Source organism: Rhyacophila brunnea, unplaced genomic scaffold, assembly GCF_057557595.1.
Source record: "Rhyacophila brunnea isolate RB1 unplaced genomic scaffold, BYU_Rbru_1.0 scaffold_16, whole genome shotgun sequence".
In the NCBI taxonomy this organism is placed as follows: domain Eukaryota; kingdom Metazoa; phylum Arthropoda; class Insecta; order Trichoptera; family Rhyacophilidae; genus Rhyacophila; species Rhyacophila brunnea.
In genome coordinates, this window is record NW_028232816.1 from 31,613,672 (window position 1) to 31,634,514 (window position 20,843).

Consider the following 20,843-nt stretch of genomic DNA (forward strand, 5'->3'; position numbering starts at 1 on the left):
GTTAAAATCGAATTTTCCAGTAAATCCCAGTATTATTCAACAACATCATGACCAAGTGACATATTAAAAAAATGGGTTATAAATAACATCCATGTGGACCTTTGATATTTCCACTAACATAAAGCGTCTCAAAATTCTAGACATATTATTAGACTGATATAATAAAGTTTATAACGCACCGCGTATGCATTCAATTCTCTTATCCCTCACTCGTTAGGATGTCGCACACATCATCTCCCAGGCGACTCCCACTACAGTGCATAGTCACCGTTATCATACAGACGGCAGTGAAGAGTTTGTCTGTTCAGCTATATAGAATGCTATTTGACCTTTAGTTACCATTGAGTTTGACTCAGTCTAATATCTAGTTTGCCTAGTTCAATACATTAGCCTTGATTGAGATATGTACATGATGAGACTACGACTACACCATATTGTCTGCCTTATAAATTGACTCGCCGTACAAAAATCATACTATACCCTTGTTGTATTAAATATTATTGTAAACTTGAAATAAACCATATCGTCACTGTTCTGGCAGAAGACACTAATTCGAAAAAATTACATATTGAGTTAGTTATACCAAAATGTTCCTTATTTCAAACTTTACCGTTGGAAACCTTCTTAATAAATAAACAGTCTTTATTTTAAAGTCATCCCTTTTACGATTACTTAATAAACTCATATGATAGACCATTTCAAACATTTTAACAACTTCAAAGTCAAATTACTCAAAACTAGTATTCTCCAGTTAGTGTGTTCTGCCAGAACAGAGACGATATACACTTTCATCATAAACCCACGACTTATCTATATAAAAATAAGGGACGGACAAAAAATAAAAGTACTTACCATATACGTATAAGTTTGTTTTGGATTTAGTCAAATAATTAAGTAACACAATTATTACTGATTTGTAATCATTTTATTTTTTAATAATACTATTTTAAATTCAAAATTGTGTTGCCATAAAAATATATACTTAGAAATGAAATTAAATCTAGAATTAATGTGACACATCGACTAAAAACAACTGTCAAACTATTACTTCAAAATGGTGTATATTCATCTATTGAAATATAATATATTATTATATCCAACGAAGAATTTTAAAAAAGACAGTCTATTCATAACTCATGATCCAATATTGATAATAAAGTATTAATACTACATAGTATTGGAAGAAAAGTATCAATATCTAATTCTAATTAGTATGCTCTTTATAGAAAAAATTAGGAGCACACTAGGAGACACTTGCTGCACACATATTGAAAAGCACTGATATTATTATTAAATCATTGGTATTGTTATCTAAATGGAAAATTTTCTTAAAGCTACATAAAAATACAGCCCCTATTTATTACAAACTTTCAAGTATACAATACAAGATAGTATAAAGAAAGGAGTTTTATAATAGTAATTAAAATCATAATTATTTTATTAAAAGATGCAAACTTGATGATTTCTCGGATCACTAATGATAACCTCAAGTTGCGGAGTAATGTGAATGCTGGAAATCCATCCAAACTTCCCTTCCAGACCACTGCCATCAAAGACTCTTATTAGCTGACCGTTGGGTTTAAAGACTTGAACCCTAGCGTTGCCTGAATCTCCCACCAGAATAAAACCGAGAGGGTCTACCGCTATTGCTTCCGGGTGCAAAAACTGTCCTTTCTGGCTTCCACCCGAACCAAATTCGTGGATTTTCTCTCCGGCCAGTGAGTAGACTTGAACTCTTCGGTTTCCGCTGTCTAGAATGATGACGCGTTCATTGGTCACGGCGATACTCGTCGGTGCGTTCAGTTGAGTGTATTTTATTGATGTTGCGTTATGATTGCGGCTTACTATGCCAATGAATCTTATAAATGCTCCAGATTCTATGTCAATTATCTATAAAACAATTATGTAATATACATATTAGTATCGAAGGAAAATTATTTGGCATCTTGCAACGATCGTTAATAAATAAGACCTACCTATTATGACATATTCTATTATGAAGTTAAAACTTTTCATGTGCATGAAAATTCCCAAGAGAGTGAGTGTATTCTGTAGATATGTGACGTAAAACTCAAGAAGTGAAAAAATTAAGGCAATAGGCAGAATCGATTCATGGATCTTTCGCAACAGACGCACATGCTGACCATTATGCTATTCCGGTCATTTTGTTGCTGACAATTTTATTGCTTATTAATTTTTGAATACAAATTTTATTACAATAATAGATTGCATAGAGAATAACATGGGGAATTAATACAGACACAACAAAAAAGTAAATCTAAATAACTGAGAAAAGGTGTAAAATTGAATGATATAAACTATAATTTTAAAAAACTTTTGATATCCTAGATGTACGTATATAAAATATCTCCTCCAGTCCCCTAGATACTTCAAGAGTACTCAAAACAGCGACTACATTACCTTTTGGATTCCTATGCTAATTCGCTATCTAAGGTACTCAGTTGAACGGCACTCATCTGTTTTATCAGTCAAGCGATGACTGATCTCAGCCACAATAATTATTATCTAATTGAATTTCCTTCAAATTTAATTATCATAACATCTCACGCAAAAATTAAGAAATATAATTATACATGTTAATTCAACATTGTTCAAATATTGACATTCTAATTTAAAATTAGATTTCCATCTATTTTATAGTCATTTTCTTTTCTCTCATATAGAAGAAAAGTATTACTGTAGTTGCAAGCCAATAAATTATTAATTTTTAAAAGTATTAGTTTTAGTTAGTCTCAACAGATGGTAATATAAAATTGGTATTATATTTTTGTTAGAAAATTTAATAGCTTCCATTCTATATACATTCCAATTTTGAAAAAGTATTTTTGTCATCAAAAAAAACAATTGAGTGCATTAAAACACTTTATAGTAATATACAAGAGAATTTCTTTTATAGTGTTAACTAGTATATAGTATATTAGTCTATGGTGTTAACATATGGTTAACATGGTGTTAACCAGTGTTAACTGTCAATTCATGGTGAAACTGCATTGAAAAATTTGATTAATTATTTGTTTAATTAAATAAAACACAATTTTATGGTGCTTTTTCCACTTTATTAATTAAATTTTAGACCGGTTTCGTCTTCCTCATAGGAACATTATCAACTGATAATAATATGATCTTATAATGTCCCTTTGAGGAGGAGGAAACCGATCCAAAATTTAACTAATAAAGTGGAATAAGTACTATGTATAAAATTGTGTTTTATTTAATTAAACAAATAATACAAGAGGGATTAGCAAAACAAAAAGTTTCATTTCTGTCTTAAAACACAGATTGTACAGTAAATTGATCAATATTCTTCACTATGCTGACAATATAGTACTGCTGGCGGATAATACAGAAAACCTGTACTGGCCAAAATGAATAACGTAGGTAAGTTAAGTGCGAAATATATTATGGTGTATGTAGCGTACTATCATGTGACATCACAGTAAGCTGCCGCTCCAGGAAAAGAGTGTAATGTCGTTTTTTTGGTATTTAAAATGTTATCAGACTGATGCTCCCATCCCGTAGCACATTTTGAACCTTGTCAGTTAGCAAAATCTGCCGAAATCACCAGACCAACAATGAGGTCACCTCACGTTGTACCGCACTGCATCGACACCTGCATGACTTAATGAACATTTTTTATCATTTTCTACATGCCTACACATGTCAAAATTGCGTGTTTTTTGTTTTTAGCGGTTGGCACTATGTATCTTCTATAAGAATGTTGTCTATTATCTATGGTCTGCGGGTTGGGTTCCGTTCAAAATATTATTGAATTTACAGAGACTCGTTACTAGGTTACTCCATCATTGAATTTACAGATATCGTGTCCGTTCAAAATGTTTTGCAAAATGACAAAACCGTGGACTAAATTTGTCGCCTTGACAGTGTGACAATACGCGAAATGCATTTCAATATAACCACAACTTTAGACTTAAAAGGAGTTTGGAAAAAACTGCCTCTATAACCATCACAAAGGGTCAAAAACGTTTACCCTACATTAAACGTAGATTCAACGCCCACGGTGGCCGCGCGGCATAAGCGTTGGACTATAAAGCCGTGGGTCCCAGGTTCGAATCCTGGGTCTGGCAAGTACACATATTGTTTTTCAATTTGTGTGTGTCAGGGTATGGACCTAATAGGTTGAGCAAGTGGCTGACATCCATTTCTCGTAAAAAAAAAAACAAAATCTGTCAATACAAACCTCTACTCTGTGGAGGCCCATATGATCCTATCAGGTTCGGACATGGTCGAAAAAAAAAAACGTAGATAAATTGGTAAAGAGGGTAACAGAGCATTATTTTTTTCTTGGTTATGCCAACTTGCCACTTTCTTCATAAAGACTGTACTATATTAATATCTATCTTTAAACTGTTCTTTTGGTTTGTTCTTCAAAATTGGTCTTTTTTTGTATCATAATAATATATTAATTTTGTTTGTTATACTTAATTTAGATATCAACAAAAATTAATTGATTAAAAGACTTTAGATAATTATTACCTGAACTCTATCGTTTCCTGTATCGCAGATGTATAGCACATTCTCGCTGGAATCAACGGCAATACCTTCAGGCGATCTGAAAAATCCACTTTTATTTCCTTTGGCACCCAATGACTGTTTATACACGCCTTCTTTGGAAAATACATGCACACAATGTTTGTATTTATCTAGAAAAATAGAGATTATGTTAAACTTTGTAAAAAAAGCACACTACTATATAGATTGAAAGGGTGGCAGCAGATATGGCAAGACCAGCAATAGGTGGAAAATAGAAGCGTAGGAAACCACAGCAACCAATCAACACTGATATACAAGACCTATCGCAACAAACACAAAATGAATATATAATCGATAAATAATAAAGATACTGCACATTGGAACTATTGGATGTGATTACGTGACTTAGATGGTTGGACCATGTACAAGTCACGCATGACAAGGAAACTGATATTCGTGAAGACGAAAGGCAAACGAAGACTTGATCGACTTCATGCAGGATGGAGGGATAGTGTCGAGTTGGATTTAAAGAGCCTGAGAGTCCTAAAGCTTTGGACAGACCTGGATGAAAGCAGATGCTGGAAACATTGGGTTATAGCAGCGGGAAGAAGAAGGACTTTTTCTATATTTGATTTAGACGGTAGGCCGCAATAAATGTTATGGCGGGTTGTGTATCCCTGATTTAAATACTGTCGTTATTATACTGAACGATAATAATATTGGTAAATATAAATTGAATTACCTGTTACATAGATCTCTTCTCGAATATCCGAAAAAGCGATGCTATGTGGACATAGCATATTTCCATCAGCCAATCTTTGTGTGATTCTCCCACTCTCTCTGTTAACGACTAAAATGTGGCGGGAGTCTGTGCTACAGACGTAAAAGTTCTCATGGCCAGACCACGGTGCCATCGCAACGCCTCCCGGCCGCGGGCATCTCTTCCATACCATGCTCGGGGTAAATTTCCTGGACCTATGGGAAAATGAGTTATCTATTGTAATTTATCAATAATAAATAGCACATTATAGTGGAACCATTTAACCATAAATATTCACCAGGGCTAATGCGAATATTGCTATTGTCAACTGTATTTACATCAAGCCTATTGTATCGATTTTTATCATTCCACGCCCCTCTAACTATTTCTTGTTTCATGCCACAACTATCAAACCTCACGGAAATATAGTATATTTATAGTATGCAATAAAAAGATTTAAATCCCGAGTGTGGAGAAATATGGACTTAAAACTTTTAACTTTATTTAACACGCCATGTTAAAGAATAGGACCTATGTTATTTTCATTAGTTACATCTGTGTCATATATGCATTAAAGTTTGTCAAGAAAACACAGCACGCATTAAATATTCGTAATATTTGAGAACAGAGCGTGCTTTGTATTGCCTGTGGTTTTATAGCCTGACCGTCATTTATAGTAATAAACCAAACACCAATATGAACCATGGTGATTGGGTTTCACATATTATTATGTATCTTATTAATGTGTTAATTATAATTATGTTTTGTGGTGTTTTGATGACGCATAAAAATACTACTGATTCTGATTTTTCTCTTTATTCCTTGAATGGTAGATAGTATATCTAAATTTCATATCGTTTTGACTTATCTCCCCTTTCTTGATATCACAAATTTATGTGGCAATATTGTATTATTACTATTGATAAACTGTTATTATTATCAAGGTCATTCTGAATTACTTTTGTGAACATTGGCAGGTACTAACAAAAAAAATTGCAATTGGAATGTGATATTAGTCATTAATAATTGGGTGCCAAATACAGAGTCGGGCTATAAAATCATGGGTCGAAGGCTTAAATCCTGGGTCTGGTAAGTAAACATATTGTTTTTCAATTCGTGCATGAGTCAGAGTATGAACCTAATACATTGAACAAATGGCTAATATCCATTTCTCGTAAAAACAAAATCTGTCAATACAAAACCACCATTTTGTGGAGGCCCATAATATAATCTTATTAGGATTGAACATGGTAAAAAAAAGAGAAAGTCTATCTCCCAGTTAATTATTATTATTACTCATTAAACCCACAATTTGGACTGTCTAAAAAGAGACACTGTATCCCATTAGAGGGAACATACCACAGACAGAGAGGAGTGGAAGGCGTCCAAGACACACATTAGGTAGGTAATAATCTCGATAATATTAAATACCTGTAGTACAAAGTCAAGGAGTCAGAATCCTGAAGAGGGTTTTCAATTCCCTTTACTTCAACAACCACTGGATCGTCAGCTTCTGTGTCCTTAGGCTGGTCGGATCCAATTTCTATGCAGAATTTTTCCTGATCGAACGACAACTTTGATTCACCCCAACGAGCGACCTCATTTAAAATGTCAACGGTTTTTTGGTGGAAATGTCTGAATGTCGTCACCTGGAATGGTTTAAAAATGGATTTGAATAAAACAAAGATGTTGAACAAAGACTACGAGGCAGAGCCTAAATATATGAAAATAAACCTGAAAAAAGACATTAATAATTAAGTTATCTGTTAGTCACTTGTAGCCAATTTCACACTGTTATCTCCTGCATCTTTCAAAAACCTCAAGCATTTCAAAATTTAGTTTATAGTCTTATTTTTTTTGTTTTGTAGATGTTAAATAAAATCTTCTATAGAGATGTAACGAAGTAAAGAAAAGCACATTTGGTCCACTGATTAAGTTAGCTACAAGCGACTTTACATTGCAGGTTCATTTTCAGAGAACTTCACAATACTGCTATGACATTTATTTTCCAATTTGAACAGATAATTCATCAAGATGAGTAGATAGATAAGCTGTCAATAATACCAAACTTCAATATTATTATAATATATAGTCGAACTCGGTTATTATGATCTCGGACATAGTGAGATCTCGGATGTAATGAGGAAACATTCGTTGACATTTTGGTTTATAATTTTCTCCATACATTTATTCACTGTTATAACGAGCAACTTATCTGATATACCAAGCTAAAATACTGTTAATGTGTCGATCGTTTAAAAACATTTCGATCCTAAGCAAAAATATCCGATCGGACAGGATGCCGCCAGGGTCGGATTATGTTTATGACACTAGTTAAGTGTCTAAATACCTACCTAATTGGTGTTCCGCCGACAATAATAAAAAAGTATCCACGCATATGGTTGAAAAATTTAAGGCTTGTGAAGTCCGTAGGTACCTACCAGCGTTCATTACAATAAACAACTGCTTTTGTAGTTTATGAATGCCATGCTTGTTTCGGGGATTTTTATGATGGTTTTCAGATTTATTATTTTTGACTTTTTTTCAACTTTTTGTATAATGTGACCGCTCATTTAAAAATACTTATTCTCTGATATAACGAGTAACGCTTATTACAAGCAAATTCAGTCAGTCCCATCTTCCTCCTAATAACCAAGTTCGACTGTAGTTGAAAATAAAATCTGTGTAAAACATTTTATAGCTGCACTCGAGTACGTAATCACATCGACACCTCAATACTACAATTAGATAACTCTGATTTGGTCATTGTTGGGAAAATGAAATTTAAACTATACTTGATTACCATAAATTTAGGCTATAATTATTATTTAAAATAAAAATGGAAAATTGTGCTTGTCTAATTGGGAACAAATAAATAATATTCAATTGTTTGAAAAAATATTGTGGATAATATATTATTTTATCTATTTAATGCTTTTATGGTTTTAAAGTTATCTTATATTTTCAAAAACAAAATTAATACAGTTCCCATTAACTTCTGACTTAGGTACCTAGTTTAATCATTTAGTAGAGAAGGAAATGTAGAATCATATTCAAAAGCTATCTCAAAAACAGTGAAAATCAAGTTATCTAGTTGTAGTATTGAGGTGACGATATTGTACATAAAAATGACAGCCATTGTACGAGTAATAAAATCGGATTGGTAACTAAACGATGTTAATTAATATTTGTAGAGTTTACCAACTTAATCATGCACAAGTATAATGGGTAAGTAGCTAAATAAAAAGTGATTTTTATAGATACCTTTTCATTATCAGTGGGCAATGAGTCAAAATCTGTATTGACAACTTTAGTAAAGTGTTCTCTGGTTTTTTTAAGTTCGTCTTGCAAGACAATACAAGTGGATTCTCCGTTGGTCAACAACTCATTGGCTTGAGCAAGTAGATTTTCCTTTTCGGTTTGTATCTCTTCAATCTTCTTCTCAGTCGTTGAATTAATTTTGTTGACAAGCCATTCACAGCGATCCTAGAACGATCAAGAAAAACGTCTCACGGCACCATTTACCACATGCTATCCAAGGATAACTAACAGTCATACATATTTTACATATTTGCGTTGTCAATATCAAACCCAATATATTGATTGCTGTGTCAATTTTTATATTGTACTAGCTGACCAGGCAAACGTTGTTCTGCCATATAAATTATTTCTAGTGAATATTTTGGTTGTTAAATAAAAAGTAACGAATGTATCGTAAGTGTGTGGGGATCGGATCTATGACAGAAAGAGGAATAGAGCACTGTAGACGATGACCGCCGATAAAAACAAAAAAACATCAACCATTCATTTTCTCAATTCAAAATGAGTAATGATGTTCATAATGAATGAATTACCTGTGACAGGATCTCGTTGTTTAATGTTTATGCAATATCCGTCTTGTCCCTTCCAGAAAATTAGCGGATATTGGAGAGCGTCGTATGAACGGTGTATGTCAGCGATGAACTCCAGATTATTATTTCTTCTTCGAATCACGATTTCTCGCGTCTATGTGCGGTCGCCAACCATGATTCCAGCAATGTCGTCAACAACAGTCGCATTGAATCGACGTACGTGCTCTCCAGCTGGTGTTTTATCAGGATTGATGACAATAGCGTGATTGTCACTTTGCAATTCGTGCATGTGTGCTTTGAAGAATTTCAATAATTCATTGTGCTCATTCAACAGGGCGTCCAGTTCGCCGACGATGCGCCTGGCATTAGGCGAATTGAGGCTATTGTAGCTGCAACGTGCATCCACATGATTGATGTCCTCACAGCCGCGCCGCGCCCATGAAGTAGATTTGTAAAAATGTATGTGGTTCGTTTGGCATTAGCAGCAATGAGCCTACTTTGTGGTATACTTGACCTTTGATTTTGAACGTAGAATGGAATTTTTGACCATTTGCCGCAGTATTGTGAACTCTTTCTGTTGCTCCGGACGAAGTCATTTGGAAGCATGAATTGAATGTGCGAATGGACTTCAGGAACAGGTTTGAATCTGGAAACGTGCCAATGAGCAAGCTGTTCAATGGTTCTGGTGGTATCTCAATTTCTGGTAGTTGCACTTTTCCTAATGCGCAACACATCCCGGCTGACTCATGTTTGAATTTGAGCGCATGACAATGAGGACATTCTTTGTCCATAGCACCAATCAGCACTTTCGGATGAGCGGAATATTCAATATCTGGCTCGTACTCGAATGCGAGACGAAGGAACGAAGCGGATGTAAATGTTCGATGTACTTGTTGGCGTTGTCGGTCATTTGCTCTGCGTGTGTTAACTACGAACCGGCGCGCTTGGCTCCGTTCCAATTGTCGTTGTTGATTTCGTTCAGCTCGTGCCTCTTGTGATTGAGATGCACGCAATTGCGACATGCTTACACGCACGTTTATCAGGGCTCGAAATGGACCGGAACGCACCGGAGCGCCGTTCCTGTTCGTGAAATCGGTAAAATTATCGCTCCGTCTCGTGGAATAAATAATTTGACCGTCTGAGCTGGATAGGCCATATAATAAAAAATCTTACACACTTATTTTTATGAAAAAAAAAACACATAAACTTTGATAACTTTACTATGTAAAAATCTTCAGAAAACTGTCGAGCGCTCCGGTTCGTAAATTTTTCCATTTCGAGCGCTGACGTTTATGTTATCTTGTTGGATTCTTTCGTCTGTCCTTTCTACTCTACTATTTCGCATGTTTGTTGCTTTATTCGTTCGACGGCCCAAATGGCCCCCCTTGCGTCTTGCTGGCATTGTGCACTGTAATACACGCACATAAAAATAGATAAATTAAAATAAATCGTACAAAATTTTGCACGCACTGCGTTGTGATTTGCCGAATGAAATGTCAAAATGACGCGACGCTTCTCTTGAATTCTTCTCGGACGTAGTGCCATCTGTCATTCAACCACATAAATAATTTCGTTCTGTTTGAAATACGAACGACGGCTAAATTTGTTCATACAAAAATAATAAAATCGCGATTAAAAAATGGGAGGATGGGGGTAGGAAAATGAAAATTTGAGGTTATAGGTATTTTTTTATGCCAAATAATAAAAAAAATACAAAAAAAAAATTGTCAAAAAAATAAAAGAAAATTTTTCTGGATAGAGATACCCTAATCACCTAGCGGTATGAAATATACTTGTTGACCTATTCTCATACCTAACAAATATACATAAAAAAATTCATAAAAATCGGTCGAGCCACAAATTTTTATATATATAGAGATAGAGATATAACTTGCATGTCCAATTTCAAATAGGCTGTGATCTACCATTCAGTATCAAAACTGGCAGTGAACCACACTCTTCCATTTGAACAAAAGTATTATATTTGGCTAAAACACCAAGGCGAGGCAAATCAAATAATAACACTTGTAATTTACCGTTACAAAGAAATACTCAATTTTCCATTTGTCATGAAAATAATAAGTTTTGGTCTTCTTTTGGCACGCATTGCATTAACCGTCAACCTATTCAACTCTTACTGTGCAAAGAACCTATTACGTAACGGTAAGGGAACAACGCCTCAGTTTAACCGGTTCTATGTCTTCAGCGAGTTTTTTTGCTCTATGAGGCCGTGATCCTCTCCTCCGACTTTAAGCTCAAATTACTAGTCACTGTCGATTGATTTGCATAATCTAAAAAATTAAACACAGTGACATCTGTTTGAATAATTATGAAAAACTAGCCTGCAAATTATCAGTATTACAGAGATTTTAGTAAGAGCTTTGCTCTACATTCAACGTATGTCGTTAAAATGCTGCGGCGTGTCAGATACTGCTATAGTAATATTGTGATGCGTAGAAAAGGTTAAAGTGCGGGGATTCACATCTTCTCTCACTCCTACAGTAAGCCGCGGGTGATGGAATACGAATCAAATGATACAATGAGGTCACGCAGGTGGGTTTCTAATGGTTATTTTTAAAACGACTTAAGGAGATTAAAATAGGTAAAGCTTTTGTTTCAATGAAATCATTTTAAAGACAACTGAATGTATACGATTTTTACATTTTCATGACTCAATTTCTCTGTGGTGTGAATTGTTCAGTTAATTATATTTAATTACATGTCCCGTAATTCCATCATCAGATGCCTCTGGGCCTTCTTGTATCTATTGCAGTCCCCTTTAAGACATTTTAGGAATAGTTTACGCCAATATCTGTAGATGTATATCGTTATTGAAACCAGAAAATCCAAAAATCGAAAATGCTACTTTACAGGAGAGACAAAAAACGTTATGGTTTCGTGTACAAATGTTATGGTGTTAAATCAACCATGATTTAACAATGTTACAATTTTTTTGGAATTACATCATTATTTGCAAGATGGGAAGATATTTACAATGACCACTAGATGGCATTCAAAGTCACTTTTCCGTTAAAACGGAGCTATACATTTTTTCCAGTTTCAACGTCGATATGTAGGTACTTTTTCTCTCCAGAATCTCAAAGGATACTAAATCGTTCTTTGACAGACTATCAATTATAGAAAGTTGAATATTTACCCTCATAAGCGAATAATATGATCTTCAATAGGGTAGAAGAGACATACATTGTATCATTGCACCGGTACAATGTCAGAAAAGACAGTTAGAAAGAAAAATCAACAATGTCAATTTAGTGTTTTCTTGCCAGATCTAGCTTTTTCGAGTTCCTACCTATGCATCTCTTCTGGTGCTTTCGGACATTGCAAACAACCAAAAAAAAAAATCAGAAGTTTATGGTTAAGGTGCTGATAAAAAATTTCCTTGGACAACATACAAAAAAATTAATAAATTCTAGGCTCATTTGCTTATACTTTCACGGTACATTCCACTCGCAGTGCATACAATGGAATAAAGTTGCTGGGCATCATTTTTAACTGGATGCCACTAGAAAAAATGAAAAATATATCGACTAACCTTATAATCATCTAATCTGTGCTTCAACCGTTCAGATCCTAAGTCGATCTGCCTTCCGAGGGTGCCGATTTGAGATTTTAGTTCACTAATATGTGCTGGCCAGCATACTCCACAGAATATCTGAAAAAATCATTTATGCACATAGTGTTATATTCAAAGATGTTGAAGAAAACCTTCTATCCAGATAGAGTGCAAATATATGGTATTGAACATGAAAAATGGTTAGGCTAATTAGCGACACGTCATTTCGCATTGCAGATTCCATTGTAGTAAATTTACACTTTAAGCTTTTGTGTTTTGAGATTTTGACAGGGCTGCAATGAGATAAAACAATACCTTGCATTTATTTGTATAGAATATTTAGATGAACAATCACAAAACATAGCAAATAACTTTATGTAAATAAGTAAACAAAACCAAATTCGAAAACTGGCCATTTCACTTATTCAGGTACAGTACACTCTCAGTAATCCGCTGCTCGATTATCCGACAACTACTATAATCCGCCGTAATCTACTATAATTTAATAATTAAAAGCACAAAATCAAGCTCTATAATTCGCCGGTATTTGATTGTCAAATTCAGTAGTCCGCCGCGTACAAGTACACAACGCAGATGAGACAGGTTTATTTTGGAAACTTCTCTTTTTAAAACGTACGTTCATCATGAAGAAAGTAATGTACCAGGGAGGAAAGTGCAGAAGGACCACATCACAATTATGCAGTGCTCCAATGCAACTGCGACACACAAACTGAAGCTTTTGGTCATAGGGAAAGCCAGGAATCCTAAGCCATTCAAGAATATCTGCCTCACTGAAAAACTGGTTGTGTCAAGTGATTTACTGTTTAATATTTAGTTAATAAACTTAGTTTCTAAATAGGTATGTATAATTTAGTAAATACTTGATTTTGATTATAAATAAAACCGTAATTTGCTAGTACAAATTTCTCAAAAAAACTATTTTTACGAAATACCTGTTTTAATTTTTACCATATTTTGTATGTATGCACCATAATCCGCCGCTCTCACTAATTGGATACCTGTCTGGGTTTTGAGGTGGTGGATTACTGAGAGAGTACTGTATTCCTATTTTGTATTGTAACACCCAAGAAAGGTTTATTGCATAGCAAAAAAATTCACAAGGGGCCACCTAACCTGTCAGCGCCTCAGATCTTTACGTTCCTAAAAACACCGTTGTTAGAGAATAAGTTTTGTGGAAATGCTTTAATCCTCAGTAGATGATAACTAATAAAATAGGTCGGTAGGTAACCAACAAATTTACATACAATTTGAGACTAAAAATGAAAAGGGGTGACATTCTAAGTATGCTTAAGGGCGGGACTTTGCTTAGGGACGACACTGCTTGTACCAATTCAGATTAATGATATTTACCTGCTTGCAATGGTTACAATAATGGTCAGTCAACGTGGCCATCATCGACTGGCATTTGCAGCACCTCTTTTCGCGGACAGCGACATTAATCTGGTTAGTCCCTGCGGAGAACGACCCCACCCTGTCCACCCTTGAAGACCTTTCGCCTGCCGCAGCGGACGGGCTGATCAAGAGTGTCAAAAGATTGTCAATGTACAAGTTTGACGGAAGCTCCTCGCAGAACGTTGGAGCCGTTACTTCGTACGAGGTGTTGCACGATGGACAGATTAGCTGGTTGTCTGAAAAACAAACAAAACAAACATAATAAATTATTGTAATATATATTATGTTAATTACCAACACAGCGGTGAATTTTATAGCGTAGATGACAATTGATTCTCTGATTGAGGGAATTTAAAAGGGGGCCTTGAAACAGTTCAAACTAGTAAATCATTAAATCATAGCAATTTCTCACAAATTGAGTAGGTACCTATAAATAAAATATTCAAAGCATAACAAGATTCCTACATTTAACATCAAAATGGCCCATAATGTAACCACTATGCAAAGTTGGACCCAAAAAAATTGTCGAATAAGAATTTCTTGTCCACCTGTTAAAACTATGAACTAACAATCCCCTCCAGTGCAGCTAATCACACTTCCGTTTTCAAATGAGGAACGCCCATAATTTATTATTTCATTTTTCGCTCCCGTGGTGTACGGATCTATTAATTTACGTAATTTGAACCTTTTTATAATATAAATATGTCTAAAACGATCAGGAGTGTTATTAGAATTATTATTAATAAACTTTTGGTTTATTGCGAAGAAGAAAAAGAGTCACATCTAAAAAAAGAGCTGATACATTATTTAAACATGCCTCTAGCATGCGTTGCTGCCATTACAGGTATGTCATTGAGAAGTCTTATACTAAAGCGACTTCCTGTTATCACTGATTTCTTGTCGTCGGACAGTATGTGTCATCACTCTAATCTTCAATAATAATTAGTATTTTATGTTACAGTATGGGACACCACTGGGTGGACAGGTAGGTTACTAGTGACATCTAGTGATGGAATTACGCAATGTATAATTAAATATAATTTATTAAAAATTTACCTACTAGTAGGCTGTTAAGATTCGACATAATGCACACAAAATTTTGTCAGTCAGATACATTTTGTTTTCGTTGAACTAAGACTACAAATTGCAGATAGTACTGGTTAGTTTTTAAAATTCAATTAAACCCTGCATAAACCAAGTCATAATAGAGAATAGTCAAAAAATATTCATATATCTACAAAATATCTAAAATTATGTACTGAATAATACTTTCTATTATGGTTTGGTTAGGCAGGGATTGTTGAATTAAAAAAAAACTAACTAACACCATCTGTAATATGTATTTTTAATTCAACGAAAACAAATAAGTATGAGTGTTTCAATGTGCACTATTTTTGTTTGATCGCCCATATCATATTACCTAAACTATTATGGTTTTGTAAATTAATTAATTCTTAATTGATTTTCAAAAACTATCCAGCACCATCTGCAATTTGTATTCTTAGTTCAATGAAAACAAATAAGTATGACTGACAAAATTTCGTCTCTGTTCTGGCAGAACACACTAACTGGAGAATACTAGTTTTGAGTATTTTGACTTTGAAGTTGTTAAAATGTTTGAAATGGTCTATCATGTGAGTTTATTAATTAAGTAATCGTAAAAAGGATGACTTTAAAATAAAGACTGTTTATTTATTAAGAAGGTTTCCAGACGGTAAAGTTTGAAATAAGGAACATTTTGGTATAACTAACTCAATATGTCATTTTTTCGAATTAGTGTCTTCTGCCAGAACAGTGACGATTTATTGTGTAATATTTATGTCGGATTTTAACAGCCTACCTCCACTACCTCCTCTCGCCTAAGATTAATTTCTCCCCATGTCTATAGAAATTTTCTAATTAATAATAAACCATAACTGCTCAATGAATGCTCGTGTATAAGTTATTTTAATTGTTTAAGTAAGTTTAACTTTAAACTAAGTGTATTTATGTTTTTTTTTTAAGTAAATTGTATTTAGTTGCATGTTGAATAATTTCATCACTAGATTTTATTAGTAGCAATACACTCCTCTTAAAATGATTTAAAATCAATATTAGTCCTAGGTTATATTCCCAGATGAGTCAAAAACTTATATTCTGCTATTTTATACATCACCAATAATGTACACTGCACAACGGGGGGCTGACAGGGCTCTAGTCTGGGGCCCGGGCTTAGGGTGGGCCCGGTGTTGCAGGTCGAGCAGTTAAGTGAGATAAACACAACGAAAATTTGTTCTAATCGTAAAAAAGGTCGCCTGCAGCTATTATATTTACGAAACATTAACATTTATAATTATGTTGCTATGCGATGCAACTTGATGTGTTGTGATGGCTATTTATCCAATATGGCGAAGGTTCACAATTATTTGATAATACAAAAAACACTAAAAAATACTCGTGAAACCGTGTGGTTCCGTGGAATATAATTTTGAGAATACTATTGTAGAACATCACACTGTCCTTAACCTTAGAGATAGGTAGTGGGGCCCGCTTCAGAATGTGGGGAGACATGATCTACACCATTATACCTACACTACATTTATGTTAAACAACATAATCTCCTTTGTATATTGTGTAGGACCTGTTAAAAACCCTAGATAGGATATGCATTGCGGTGCTATTGACTTTAGTGACAAGTATGTCTATTGCATTATTTTTAAAACACATACCATGCTTATGTTTTGGAGCAAGAAGGCAAGCAATATATTATTTAAATTCTCTCCCTACTTTCATTTACATTTATTATATCATTTTGTTTCATTATATTATGCTTATCTAAAAAATAGATTTTGCCCTTGGTGTTGGTATACCTGTTCTTTAGAATCTTAAGATTTTGTGTCACTCACAACATTTATAGAATTATTATCAAAAAAAATCTGTCGTACCAACCTTTTATTTGCAATTGTAAGCAATACAAACAGAATGTATGTTGACATGACAACATTTTTGGATTGTTCAGCTTCTCCAAGCAGATGGGGCATTGCACCAAGTCTTCAATCACTCCAAATGAACCCCTGAAAAAAAATGTACATAATCTTCAATGAATCTAGATCACTAACATTTCTTTACACCTTGATTGCCTATCATTGTGGATTTTTCTGAATTTGGACTGTATATGTGAGAAGGATTGTAAAGTGTTGGGGCTGAGACCGAACACTGTAATCCTTAGTATCCCCACAATAATAGTTTGCAACCTTTATTTATAAACTATAAGACCTTGGACTCGGAATGCCTCTAAAACAATCAATGTTCCAATCATACAAACAGTCCTTTAACATTAGTAATAACAATAACTGGATATTCATCTGAGATCCTATTTTTGTAAGTACCTATTATAATAAATTTATCAAAACATATAAGTGAGCAGTAGGTAAGTAGTACTGGCGATAAGGGTTTTTTTCCTGATACTTTATAGTTTTAGGTAGCTAGATACTTCCGTCATAAATAGTGCACACTAAACTCTGTCAGCCAAACGTATTTCTTCATTAAACCAAGACTACAATGTGTAGATAGTGTTTATTAGTTTTTAAAATTCAATTAAACCCTGCCTAAGCCAAACCATAATAGTGTATGTATGCTATTCGACAAAAATAATGCAGACTTTTTCAGTCATACTTATTTGCTTTCGTTTTATTACCTACAGTGTCAGTTAGTTTTTTTTTTAATTTAACCCTGCCTACCCAAAACATAATCGATAAAAAAATCTTCTATCAATATCTAAAATGATGTATTGTTTTAATGGCATAATTTTAGATAGGTATTTTAAAAGATAAACGAATATTTTTTGGCTATTATCTACTATGGCTGGGATTAGGCAGGATTTAGATTTAATTGAAATATTTTATAAACTAACAAACACTATTTCGCATTGAATGTTTCAATGAAAGATCTTAACAGCCTACCTCCACTCTTGGTATCTAGTTACCTACTATATAATATAGGGAAAAAAACACTTTTCGCCAATACTATAGGTACAGAGACATTACGTCAGTATCACACTCTAATGAGAGTTAAAATGAACAAATGGAATAGCCAATGGTTGGATGTAGGCACGCTTCTTTACCCTCGCTTCATCCGTTTACCGCTACTATCTAATCGATTTCCCTTTTAACGATTCACGATGAAATTGTGTTATTTTTCAAGAAGTTTTATCTCCTGACATTGGAAAAATCGATATGAAACTATATTATATATAGATTGACGTTAACAATAAAATAGTCCATAAGCTGTGGAGAATTCATTAATATTGGTCCAGTAGTTTTTGAGTTATAAAAAAACCAACAGACAAAAGTTTTATAAAATATATTTTGTGCGTAGTTATGAAAATATACAAAAATGCTAATCAAACGGCATTTTTTTCTAAATCACAGATAGACACGTCGTCAATTTTATTTAGTAGTACCTATCATTATAGAAGAATAGCTAATAATATATATATAAAATAGATCAAAGACAAGAACAGGGGGGTAAGTGAAAAAAATACAAAGCATTCATACCTAAGTCTGCGAAAAAAGGACATTTTGAATTTCGTCAGTCGGGAAATGATTAGAAATTTTATAGATTATAATTTGGTCAAAATTCCTTAACCAAGCTCTCCGGGTATATACTCGTATTATTGGTAAAGCTACACTTCAACCGTTGCCCCATCAAAAAAGGAGAAGATAAAATGAGTATGACCTTATTAGATTTAAAAATTATTTTATGTCAGTAGGCCAGGGGCGGGGTAAGCGGACTAAACGGCAGCGTGGGGCCCCGAGATCTTGGAATGTCTTTAAAGAATTGTCTTACAAACGGATTCGGATTTTCATCATTTCTGATATTTGTTGATTGATTGGGTGCAGTTCATCGTTTACTTTATTATGGTCTCGCTACTAAACAGTGGAATGCGAACTATTGAAGGGATCTATCCTACCGAAGTCATTAGAAAATTTCATCAAAAATTTCCGAGAAGAATGTGAAAAATTTGAAAAAGAGGTAAATGATTTATCAGGATTATCCTTTAATGATGAATATGGACAAACTTGCAGACAACAAAAAAAGAATGTTTTTTGATGAAAACAAAGAAGTCGGACATGAATTTACAACTGGAGAAGATTTCAAAGTAAATTCATTATATGTCATATGTGATATGACCAAGGCAGAACTATCGCAAAGAACACAAACATATGAAATAGTTATAGAGCTTTTTCGAATATTTTTTGATTGGAATCTATCAATGGAAGAAAAAAAGAATGCGATAAAAAAGTTGATGGATATTTACAAAGAGGACATTGATGTTTGTACTTTTGAAGATGAATTTGACCCTTTTTTAATATTCCTTAAAGAAAACAAAGACACTATTAAAACCACACCAGACATATTATTATATCGAGCCGCCAAAGAAATGTCTTACACATTCTCAAATATAGAAATATTACTGAATTTTTTTAACAATCCCCTTATCTAATGCTTCAGGTGAAAGATCGTTTTCTCTCCAAAAGCACGTAAAAAAATATTTGAGAAGTACTATGGGAGAAGAAAGATTAAATAGTACGTCCATTTTGTATATAGAGCAAGAAATTTTAAATCGAATTGACACTGCTAAAATAATTGACGAATTTGCAAGAAATAAAGCAAGACGAAAATTTATTTAAACAATATGTTTTTTATATTACCTTTGTTATATGTTATGTTAATAAATTAATGAGAGTATATATATATATATATATATATATATATATATATATATATATATATATATATATATATATATATATATAATACATACCTTTTGGGACCAGCTCCTAGAGAGGCGTGGCTGAATGAAATTGAATTCTTGGCCCTGACGACCACCGGTGGGGTAGGCTTGGCATTTGACGATCTCGTTTGCACCGCGAGATGGTCCAAAGCGGCTTCATCAGCCAGTGGAATGTTCAACGAGACCTGACGCTTGGCGAAGAAGGTGAAACTTGTCCGTTTCTTTGAGTCACTCATGACAGAAAACGAAAAAAAAACCTTATTTAATAAAAAATAAATCAAACCATCGACTGATGCAATATAATGTTATTCGAAGAATAAAGGAATTGAGAATATAATTATTATCTTTAGATAAGATGAAATTAAGTTATTATCTTGAGCTGATAGTGGGTTATAACCAATCTATAGATAACTTTAATCACAAAAGATTTTCAAGAATTTCGAAGATAGGTACTAACTGTCTTTTATCCTTATCAATCATTTTCGATTTAATTGATTATGCAGAGATCTATATATTGCGAACCGCGGGCCAAATCCGGCTCATCACCTCTTTTTGTACTGTCCGGAAACTAAGAATAAATGTTATATTTTTGAATTGTTTAAAATTTGATAGTGGTGGATTGACTGCCTACCTCTTTGAGTTTGGACTTGTCACCAGACCAACATGTCCATGTGGCGGAGAACTACAGGATGCAAACGACCAACCACATCCTCTGGGAATGTCCGAGAATGTGCTTCGAATGGGAAGGGATGCCCAAATCGGTCCAATCAGCTGTTGGGGCCTTCCGACCTGGTCGCCACAAAGGCCAACTATAAATCTGTTAAAAGAAATTGCGGCGTCTTATTGCGGACGTGAAGATCTATTCACATAGTTCAGTACCTATGTACCTATTGTTTTTACTTATTATAATGTGTAAATTAATTAGAATCATTTTATTTTTAATAATCCCCCGTACTC

General features: G+C 33.9%; 1 protein-coding gene across 1 annotated transcript; it reads right to left on the reverse strand.

Moving 5' to 3' along the window:
• Positions 1-909: 909 nt before the first annotated feature.
• LOC147074645 (uncharacterized) lies at positions 910-20,122 on the reverse strand. Its single transcript, XM_085943996.1, has 9 exons — positions 19,917-20,122; positions 17,039-17,163; positions 14,069-14,346; positions 12,677-12,796; positions 8,537-8,758; positions 6,704-6,921; positions 5,255-5,487; positions 4,516-4,682; positions 910-1,890 (listed from the first exon to the last, which is right to left on the reverse strand). The coding sequence occupies exons 1-9, from the start codon at positions 20,120-20,122 to the stop codon at positions 1,441-1,443; spliced, it is 2,019 nt and encodes a 672-aa protein (XP_085800122.1). The 3' UTR covers positions 910-1,440.
• Between the last annotated feature and the right edge of the window lie 721 nt (positions 20,123-20,843).